Genomic DNA, 11,625 nt, shown 5'->3' on the forward strand with positions numbered 1-11,625 from the left:
GACACCGGCTTTTCGGCGACACGAGCTTCATAACGCAGTCGCATTAAAAATAAATTATAAGCATGCACTTTGTGCCATGCATACTTTCATTGCCTTGCATAATAGCGAAATCTCACAACTTCTCCAAGGAAGCATGGGTGTTGTTGCTTCGGTCCTTTAGTAGATTTTTTTTAGTATAGTAGACATAGGCCAGACATCTTGAGCAAGACGATGACAACAACACAGCTTTGGGCTTGCCCGCAAAGTGAGCGTGCAGTGCTTGGGCTAGTCCGTTAGAGCAAACCTGATTTTTTTAAATTTGAAAACTTGCCTTGTGGTTCAATAATAGCTTTACGTTAAGCTAAGGTGGGTACTACTGGAAAAGGGCGAAACAATAGCGCTAAACAATTCCTAAAGCCATGAACAGCAGCAGCCATGATAAATGAGCGGTCCCTTTTTAACGATGGAGAGAAGCAAGATAGAAAGAAACAGGGTAGTGGAGAAAGATCTGTCTGCATCGCCCGCCGACAGAAAAACGCCGCTAACTCCTGCGGTTAGGTGCTTACGTTGCTAACTGCCACGCGTAGACCTTTGTCGATGCTCTTTGTCGAATTTCTAATAAGCGTCTTCTTCTTGAGTGCTGGTTTCTTGTACAACCACCTTATGGTTGGTGGTACGGCTTTCTTTGCTTTTGCCATATGCCGCTTTCCGTAGTAACTTTCCTGGTCCTTCTAGGGTAACTGCCGTCTGTGTGGTTTCCGTGGCAACAGCCGACTGATTGCTAATTCTTCCGCTCTTACCATGCCCTCCTCTTTCCACGGCAACCACACTCCGGATGGTTCCTGCGCTAAGCACCCACCGGTTATGAATTTTTCAGCTCTCGTCATACCTTCCTTCTTGAACGGTAACCAGCGGCCATGTGGCTACCATGGCAACGCACCCGCCGGTTGAGCCGACGACTACGACATGACTACGACAGACTACTCATACTACTACTGGTTGTGCTACTACTACTACTGCTACTATGACGAGAGGCCCAACAACGCGCGCTTAATAGCTATCGCTGTAAAACCGCGGCAAATTTTCTTATAAGGTATGGCTATAGGTTTACCGAATCACAGTGAGCAGGGTAATAATCAAACTGCCTTCATCAACGAAAAGTATAAATTGCCTTTTTAAATAAAGAAAGCAGAGTGCACAATATATTGATGTGCGCCGCAGCGGTCCTCACTTTCTGGTAGGCTTACTGAGGGTGACAGGGCGAAGGCTTCGCAAACACGACTTCGGCTGTACTACCAGAAAAGGGCGAAACAATAGCGCTAAACGATTCCTAAAGCCAGGAACGCCATCAGCCAAGATAAATGAGCGGTGCCTGTTTAACGATGGAGAGAAGCAAGATAGAAAGAAACAGGGTAGTGGAGAGAGATCCCTCTGCATCGGGCGCCGACTGAAAAACGCCGCTACCTCCTGCGGTTAGGTGCATACGTTGCAAACTCCCGCGCGTAGACCTTTGTCGAAGAGTTTCGCAAGCCGTATGCCACGTGGCGATAAAAGCAACTTGCTACAGGTAATTGCTTTCCATGACGTAGCTTAGAGCTTGCGCACCCGCGCGCTACATCTGTCCATAAACGCTCGTGTCAGCCGCGCGCAGGCCTTTGTCGTGCCGTTCGCAAACGTAACCGCGTGTCGAGACAAAGAACGAAAAGGCATAGGGATCATTGCCTTTGTGTTAACGGTGAGTTCTGCCTGGATGTTCAACAAAGCGTATGAAAATAATTCCAGACAAGTAAAATAACTGTATTTTCTAGCTGATTTGTTGAATGTACCAGTGTTAGCAGTTGAGTAATTTATCAGAGCGATTTGCTGGCCTGGTGGACTGTAGAAATCATCTTTAGCTTGTTGATTTTAAGTGCTACACATTCGACTAAAAGGAAACAAAATTTAGGTTCCAAATTATTGTAAACTTTATCAGCAAGGGATAGTGAAACTCCCCGGTGAGATGACTTCAATTTTTGTTGCATTTTAAATGAAATGCAGAAGACCCTTCCAGCTGATTTACATATGCTACGATGTGTCAGAGAAATGTTTTATGAGGGTTTAACGTCCCAAACTGACTCAGCCTATGACAGACGCCGTAGTGGAGGGCTCCGGAAATTTCGACCACCTGGGGCCCTTTAGAGTGCACTGACATCGCACAATGCACGGACCTAAAGAATTTCGCCTCCATCAAAATTCGACCGCCGCGGCCGGGATCGAACCCCCGTCTTACGGGCCAGATCCCAGAGCCATAACCACTGAGCCACCGCGACGGCTGTAAGAGCAACATTTCTTTAACATGCTTATTTATGCTGCGTGCATTAAGTTTAGAGGGGTTCAATTTGTTTCACCTTTACCAAACACTATAGCTCTATAGTTTTGCTGTCTAAACATATTTGAGTTTTTTATCTAAAGGCGCGTTTTGAAGTTTTACTAATATTATTGATGTTCGTGCTATCGAAGAGGCACACAAAAAATTAATGTGGATTAGCCCGGCTAGCCCAGGATATACAAACCGAAAGACGTCGGCGTTCACTGTGTTCACCGGCGTTGGCGTTGACAATGTTTTAGACGGCGATAGCTTTGAGCAAAGGAAGGGCGCATAACTGGCTCCTTGAATATGCGGACGCCCATTCGTGCTTTGATACATATTGCGGTGATGAGAGAGAGATGTGGCCTGAATACATTAGCGCTGAAAGCGTTGTGGCTGACATGCGGCACAGCAGCAACAACTAGGCCGCGGTGTTCATTTGGTGATCAATCTCTCGCGATCAACCATTAACTGCACGCCACCTCCAGGGAGGCAGGGAGGGCGCGCTGCCTATCCAGTGTGCGGAACGCAATCAAAGCAGGCTTTCGTAGTTGGACACACACGCCACGTACATGAAAGCGAGATTGAGGTTTCCACTGACCCACAGAGCCAGTTGTGCGCCTTTCCTTTCGTGAAAATGAACGGCCTTTGTAAAGTTGTCAACGCCAATGCGCTCTATAAATGCCGTCGGCTCACTTGTTTTATTTGGCTTTTGAGGAAAGGAAATGGCACTGTAACCTTCTCACATATCTTTGATGGACACCCGAATCACGCCGTAAAGAAAGAGATAAAGGAGGGAGGAAAAGAAGAAAGAGAAAACTGAAAATTGAAAGTGGATTTTGAGGAATGGCACGGCGCTGCGCAGCGGCGTAACACCTGTTGCTCGGTGCTACTACTGGCGCATGCGCAGTAGGGACTTGGGAGCGAAAGAGAGAAATATTCGCAGCGACGGGCGAGTTTTGACGTCATATGCCTCCTTGAAGCACCGTTAAGGCGAAATCGCAAGTTCGCGGCCAGTGCAGCTGTCGCTTTCAAAGGCAAGCTATATTCCCGTATGTCGAACTAACCCGGGAGCAGAACACTGAGATCATGTCGGCATTAAATACGTAATACGAGGCTGCACTTCACCTTCCAGTGCATACCTCGAATTCCCGCCTATAATAATAATAATAATAATAATAATAATAATAATAATAATAATAATAATAATAATAATAATAATAATAATAATAATAATAATAATAATAATAATAATAATAATAATAATAATAATAATAATAATTGGTTTTGGGGGAAAGGAAATGGCGCAGTATCTGTCTCATATATCGTTGGACACCTGAACCGCGCCGTTAGGGAAGGGATAAAGGAGGGAATGAAAGAAGAAAGGAAGAGAGAGATGCCGTAGTGGAGGGCTCCGGAATAATTTCGACCACCTGGGGATCTTTAACGTGCACTGACATCGCACAGCACACGGGCGCCTTAACGTTTTTCCTCCATAAAAACCAGCCGCCGCTGTGGGGTTTGAGCCCGGGAACTCCGGATCAGTAGTCGAGCGCCCTAACCACTGAGCCACCGCGGCGGGGCCCCGCCTATAAGCAAACGGGCTTTTTCTTACACTTACAGAAGTGCTCCGACCCCTCAGGAACCGAAAGATTTCCCGTCTTTTGGCGTTCCCTAGAACTCGCGGGCTCCGCTAGCAAGCCGGTATTTATCCGCTCGCTCTCCCTGCTATAGTACGCAGCTTCCTTTCTCGACCCTCCGCGGTGGCTCAGTGGTTAGGGCGCTCGACTACTGATCCGGAGTTCCCGGGTTCGAACCCAACCGCGGCGGCGGCGTTTTTAGGGAGTTAAACGCTAAGGCGCCCGTGTGCTGTGCGATGTGAGTGCACGGTAAAGATTTCCAGATGGTCCAAATCATTCCGGAGTTCTCCACTATGGCACCTCTTTCGTCCTTTCATCTTTCACTCCCTCCTTTATCCCTTCCCTTACGGCGCGGTTCAGGTGTCCAGCGTAATAATAATAATACAGATACTGCGTCATTTCCTTTCCCCAAAAACCAATTATTATTTATTATATTATTCCTTTCACCAACCTAATTTCGAACGCGTATCGAGAAATATGAGTATCCGCCTAACTACAGTCAGGAATTGATCCCGCACTATCATGCACAACTCATATGCAAGATGTGCGTTGCTTAGATTGACTTCGTCAATGTCGCTTCCTCAATCATGCCTTGCATATCATCAAGGCTTGATTAGCCCAATATCTTCATCAATGTAAGCAGCGTACGTATTGCTTATGATCATGATCCAACCAGCCAAATTTCAAGACTTCCTTAACCACCACTCGAACATCCCGCGACCACAAACACAGCTGCAGCGCTCATCGAGTTTGGTGCGGCAGCTGTCTTGGCTGCTGGCTCTTACAGTTCCCAAAACCAGACGGTAATCCTCCGACCGCACATTTCAGCACCCTAAACTCTCACATTGGAGGTCTTAGCCACAGTGCCTATCATCCAGGAGCTTGCGTCCGTATAACCTACCCCTAGCACATACGTATTTTACCCGAATCCTCGAAAACTATTCGAACTCTTTATCTCGGCTACATGCTATCCATAATCGCGACGAACAAGCACATGCACTAGCTTATATTTTCCACGCTTCTCGCTGGATACGACGTGTTCCTGGCATTGCCGGGATTGGAGAGAACGACCTGATAAACATCTAGCCCATGCGGCTTTAATCGAGACACCTACAGTTCACACGCCATATACCTGCCGTCCAGGATGGAGGTCATTCAATATAGTCAAGATAAGCAAGAACAGGCAATCCATTCCAGTTCGATGCCTTTCATTATCCACTTCACCCATTCAGCTCGACTCAAATTCCACTCAATATCCTACCCATATCTGCGCAGGATTCATTCCTAAATCATAAAATGAACATCCTTTACATGCTGTAACTTCCCTGAAGCATACGACAATTTGGCGCATAGCGTAACACCCACGGCATATCTGTCCACTCATTCACCTGCCCTCCGCAGACCCTAATTTTTGAGTAACTGGCTCGGATCGGTTGAGCTGCAACGCAACACCAGCTGTTCCTAGGCCTTAAGGCCTACTTCTTTTTTCACGCTAGACTGGGGGCTTCCAAATAACGTGGTTCTATTTACTACTGCTACAATTAATACTGGTACTGAAGAACGACTTGGGACTGAGCAACAGAAATCTCAACCGCAAAGGCGAAAACCGTTCTTTAAAATTTCTACATAACAGATAATCACGGGCCACGCGTGTAGCTTGCTGAAATAATTTTACCGCAAGCTCACAAGAAATGAGCCCGCTTAAACTTTCATATTACAAGACAAACGAATTATTTTTATCAATTAAAGGGCTGGCGCACCTCGAGAGGCTTCTTCGGTTGAGCTGCGCGTTGCTTAAAGGCATGGCTTCCCAAAAAGCAGTCCTTTCTTACTTTTTGCTCCCAACCGAGGCTCGCTTCGCAACTTTTTTGCTTGGGAGAAACGAATGTCGTGAGACTTAAGTTGAGTTGCAGAGCACATGTACGCCATCATTTCTGGTTAATATCTCAGCGTTGAGAACATTCCTCTGAATTTAGGGCGAAGGTCAGTAACAATATGTCCCTTGTCCACCCCATTCTTGCCTCACTGTTCGACATTCACAGGAGTAGGGAAAAGAACTTCATCCTTGGGCATACGGCGTAAAGCACTGTCCAATTAATGACCGTTTCATGGAATGGTTGCGTGCAAGTTGGTGACATTCAGTTTGGGCCTGGTAGCGAGGACGACGGCAGCCGACGCAACAGATAGTTTTACAGTAGATATTTCTGTCGATTGCTTCTGTCAGTGCCATCTGTGTCCATACTTACATCTTGCCAAAACAAATTACTCACCGTAGCTGCTTTGACGCAGGATTAGTCACCTTCTTCGCCTTGGGGCTGTCGAAGTTTCTTAGAGAGTATAGAGCTAACAGAACCCTACGAAGAAAGTTCTCATTTAGAAAAAGTGCCCCTTTCACGAATTCTTCCTGCGTTCTGGAAAGTTCAATACTTCTCGTTGGACAGCACGGCACTCAAACTTCGATAGGACTAACAAGCTTCAACACGATGCGACCGTTTTCGGAACGCAAATGGTGAACAGTCCTCCTTAGGCAAAGAAAGAAGACAGTGTGAATGCAGTGTGATATCGAATGACTTACTCGAGTTTATTAGAATGGAATACCACTTCTATCATCGCCAAAAGTGTAGAAAAGCGCTTGTTACGCCGCACTCACTGCCAGTGCACAAAATATTTTCTATAAAGAGACAACTTCCCATCATAAGCTAAGTGCCGGCAGAAAATGTTATTGGCAGCACCTTATCTCAATTCAGCGAGTTGTTGGACGTCGCAGTTAGCACATTGTCTTTTCTGCTTCAGATCTAAGCGCGTGTTTCCGCTGTTGAGATCTTGAACAGGAAATACTCACAGACCGCAAATGCTTCAGGACAATTTACTCGTCTAATAAACGAGTAAATGCCTACAGCGTGGCTTTTTAGGCTTGTTGGCGCATATTCACAGCGAGATTGTAGCGCAGAAGGGGACGAGGACACCCGGGGTAACTGCTTAACCCAAGCAGTCGTTCTACCGCTGAGCTAGACGGGTGGGCTAGCTGAATAATGCTTAGCATTTGGTATATAGCGACTGCTGCGGTCAACCGATGGTCGCGGGTTCGAAACCAGGACAGGGACGAATTTGTCTTTAAATACGAAGTTTTTGAGAAAGCTGTATAGCTTTGCTCGGTCGCTGTTTGGCTGCGCTTGAGTGGATGCGTTAAAGTAATTACTCCGTTCTAATTCACCATAGGAGATTTTCCAAAAATATTTGACCAACTTACTATCCTATTGTTCTTCCATTTTCAGAGACAACCGAACATAATGCAGCGTCGGACGCCAAGGTACCAAGTTATAGACGGAGTACCAAGGTCCATAAGCATAACGCCCAACATCCTGAGAGAAAACTTGAAGTTTAGAGCGGGAGAGGGCGACGTCCTGCAGTCTACATTTCCGAAGAGTGGAAGCCACTGGATGCAGTTCATTATTCAGCTTATTCTCAGGGAGGGAGAAACCATCACGACGCACGAAGAACTTACGAAAGAGTGGCGCTTTCTAGAGAGCACGGATATTAAGGGTTGGAAATCCACTCTACCACTGAGAAGCTTTTCCACACACTTGCCTTTAAATAAAGCCATGTTGACCGGAAAAGGGAAGTACGTCTATGTTGCCCGCAATCCCTGGGATGTGTGCGTCTCCTTCTACAAGATGGCTAGCAACCTCAGCTTCTATGAGTTCCAGGACGGCACGTTCGAAGAGTTTGTGGATGTATTCGTGAACGGAAATTTTGGTTACGGTGATTACTTTGAACACGTGGCCTCTGCATACGCACTGCGAGACCAACCTAATGTGTTCTTTATCACTTACGAGGAACTAAAAGAGCACACTAGCAACGTAATATTAAAGCTGGCGCACTTCTTGGGAGAACGATTTGGCAAGGCCTTAGAAGAGGATAAAAAGCTGCTAGAACAACTTCTGTATCGTTCCAGCCCCGAATACATGCGAAGCGTGGTGGTCGTCGACTTTTCTCAAACTTCAGATCCCCAATGGCAAGATTTGCTTTCTGGACAGAAGGCAACCTGCCAAGAAGGTTACGAGGGGGATAAATACCGATACGCAGTTGTAAGAACTGCCAAAGGCGGAGATTGGAAACAGTTCTTCACACCCGAACTTCTGCGACGAATGGAGACCAGAATTCGCGAGGCTGAGAAATCTTCATCGTTTATGAATCTTTGGAAGGACATAAGATCTGAGACCATGCGAAATGCATTCAATGGGTATTGAAGACTGCAGATACGGAGCTTCTGAACAGAACGCAATATTAAATGTGATTTTTCCTGAATGCGTCCCACACATTCTCCTTGCTACAATAAGTGTTCGTCTTTGGTTGCTAAAATAGATTTCCGGCAGGCTCTCAGAGTGTTCCAAAGACTAACAAACTGAAGCAAAATGAAAGAGAAAAGCTAATTTTCAAGCAATCAACAATCAATCTTCAACGCAGAACGTGATTCAGACTTTTAAAATCTTCCTTCTAAAAGTGGCATGATGATGGTTTTGTCAGGTATAAAAAAACTAAAATAAAAATTGTCTTTTTATTCTGAAGTAAACGTTAGTTTTCATATTGTTGCTACATGTATATCTCAAATATGCTCTTCCGGAGTGTAAGAAGAAATATATTAACTAACCGAGTTTTCGCAACTGTTTTGAAGGGACTGTCGAAGAGAATATGTTTCTATGAAGGGCGTTGCAAGTGGCTCGACAAATGATATGACGGAGCGCTTGTCATACGTGATTTTATTGCTTTATTCTTCCTTCTTTTACCATGCTCACGCGTAACGCCAGTCTATAGGCCCAGCTAACGAGGACAGCAGATGCCGGATACAAGAACAAAATGTCACATTTAAGAAGCATCGACATCATGTTTCTGCAACATTCCTAAGACATGAACACGCCGTTGCAAACGCATGTCTGGAACAAAAAAAAAACATATGCATAGCCATCGCACTATTTCCAACGAGCGGAAAGCTTTGTTTGCCGAGTGTCGATAAAGATCTAGCTACTGGCCAACCGAGCTAGTCAAGGCGACGAGCAGTGCACCAGGTAGAGAAAATGTATACCACCTAACGGATGCTGTAAAGAATCGTTTGAATAAAATGTGATGATAGTACGCTGTGGGCACGCAGTTCAAAGTTAAAACGAGCAAAATAAGACGCATTAACAATAGCGCTAACATAAACATTAAGTCCACCAGACAGCACATTTCAGACGACTGTAAATATTGTGTGTTATCCTCTCCTATAATTTTTAACGTCAAGCAGAATATATATAAAAAGAAAAACAATTTGCAACCCATGGAAGGTTCAAGATAGGTGTAAAACACAAGGGAAAAGCCTTAACTAAGAGCATGTGCCCATGCAGACAGGCAGCCACTGCGGTGCATGAAGCAAGAAGCCTATAAGAAACGCCGCCAGTAAGCCGTCATACCCAACAATTCTGAACCTAAGTATGCTTCAACAGAAAAGAGCTTAACGATGCAATTTTTTTCATATATTGTAAGATTTCACTTTTACAATCAATATATTCACAGATCTCTCGTGAGCAGGCTTGCATTGTTTTGCTGTCAACGTTTTTGCGGCTGTGAAAAACGTTCCCGATTTCTTTTCTGCGGCAGTCATAACTGTTCGATGCGAGTGATGTATAAACTGAAAAATTGATTTTGCTACGCCTGGGCCGAACAAATCATCTTCAATATTTCTATAATAAGCTTACAATATTCCAATATTGAAAATTTTTGTTCACGAGTCCTGGGCATCAGTACTCTTGATGAACGAAAAATGCGCGTGCAAACAGCAAAGGTACCCGCCGCGGTGGCTCAGTGGTTAGGGCGCTCGACTACTGATCCGGAGTTCCCGTGTTCGAATCCGACCGCGGCGGCTGCGTTTTTATGCAGGAAAAACGCTAAGGCGCCCGTGTGCTGTGCGATGTCAGTGCACGTTAAAGATCCCCAGGTGGTCGAAATTATTCCGGAGCCCTCCACTACGGCACCGCATCTTTCTTTCTTCTTTCACTCCCTCCTTTACCCCTTCCCTTACTGCGTGGTTCAGGTGTCCAACGATATATGAGACAGATACTGCGCCATTTCCTTTCCCCAAAAAACCAATTATTATTATTAATATTATTAACCGCAAAGGCTGCGGATGGCTAGAAGGCTTGCGCAAAACGGAGCTCCAATGCAAATGGATTCGCAATTCTCAATCCGTGTATCGAAGCGATAGCTTGACTACGCCGTGTAAAACTGATTTCGCCATGCATGGCACAGCCATCTACTGTACTTGAGCCGCGCAACAGATGCAAGAAATATTCGGGGGGTGCGTAAAAATGAAACGGCACGCACACTCTATGATTAAAAAAACCAGCGTCCAAGCCTGGAACTGAACCTCTGCCTTAGTCGATCGAGACTATCACGCTTTTACTCCGCCACGAAGGATCTTCTCTTTCTTTATTGCATGGAAATAGCGCCGAAAAAAATCTAAGCATGCTTACGCCACAAAACACCAGGCCACCATAACCCTGCACGGCTCGACGTTCGAACATGAATAAAGGTGCGTCTAGTGAATACACGGCTTTCTTACAAACGTATCTTCGAGGTCAATACTGAGACACACTTGAGTAATTATGAGCATGTAAATTACAGACGTCGGAATTAAGCGAGCACCATTCCTTTTTGCAGTAAAGTTCTTCCGTGCTTGGCGTCCAGTCGTAGCTCCAGCCTTCATCAACTACTGAAACCTCCCTTCGCCATGCACGGCGCTGGCCCGATAGAAGTCGCGCGTATCCTTTGAGTCAGTGCCTTCCGTGAATGCTGATGTGCCATCTAAATCAGAGCGTGTTCGACCACGAGAGAGCGTCATCGCGTTTCACCCTTATGGCGGTGCTTAAGAGTCAACCAAGTTTTTCTTAGGCTACTTAGTCGAACCTTACTCGGGAATTGGTTGTTGTCTTTTAAACCATGAAGCGTGCCTGAACAACTCAGAACTTTCTTTAAGCCGTTTTTTTTTTCAGAAGAACGAAGAAAATCTTTCAAGTGAGCGATTTGCAGAGTCGTGAGTAATTAGGGCCTTCCTCCGAGGAGAAATTGCCCATGGTTGAACTACAGATGGTTTGATTTTATCAAAGGTATAATTATGCTTTGAGAGTGGAGTATAGTATAGCGGGTGCCCCAGTTAAAGGTTTCCAGCTTTAAAAAAAAACGAAGTGTCCTAGCCCTGTCAAACCAAGCCAGGGCTTTTGAGAATTGCCGGCCCTGTAGTCGAATGCAGCTCCAGAACGAAGCGGCACATGCACACAAAGGCGCCAACAAACCTACACGACGCCACGGTTAATCCTAATAAGCCCTCGTTATCCCCTTCTATCTACAACCCAGTGTGACATCTCGCTAGCAGGCTTAAAGGGACACTGAGGAGAACTATATCAACTTTTCTTGTTAGAAAAATTTGATAGTTTGGCATTTCATGGATTTGTTGCCGCTTGTCCGGGTGTGAAAGATGCATTTATTTCAAAGAAATTTGGATTCGAAGTTGAAAAAGTTTTCCCGGCGCTCTGATTCAAACTCATGGATCTCTTATAACGTCGTCACGGCAACTCTTATGACGTCACAGAACGGAGTGACGTCAACGTGACGTAAACGCAGACT

At 45.5% G+C, this 11,625-nt stretch overlaps 1 protein-coding gene across 1 annotated transcript; it reads left to right on the top strand.

The window, feature by feature from the left end:
• Nucleotides 1-1,584: 1,584 nt before the first annotated feature.
• LOC144119987 (sulfotransferase 1B1-like) lies at nt 1,585-8,216 on the top strand. Its single transcript, XM_077652476.1, has 2 exons — nt 1,585-1,714; nt 7,242-8,216. Exon 2 carries the CDS (start codon nt 7,257-7,259, stop codon nt 8,214-8,216), a length of 960 nt encoding a protein of 319 aa, XP_077508602.1. The 5' UTR covers nt 1,585-1,714; nt 7,242-7,256.
• The last annotated feature ends 3,409 nt before the right edge of the window (nt 8,217-11,625 follow it).

The sequence above is a fragment of the Amblyomma americanum genome, chromosome 2, assembly GCF_052857255.1.
Source record: "Amblyomma americanum isolate KBUSLIRL-KWMA chromosome 2, ASM5285725v1, whole genome shotgun sequence".
Taxonomy (NCBI): domain Eukaryota; kingdom Metazoa; phylum Arthropoda; class Arachnida; order Ixodida; family Ixodidae; genus Amblyomma; species Amblyomma americanum.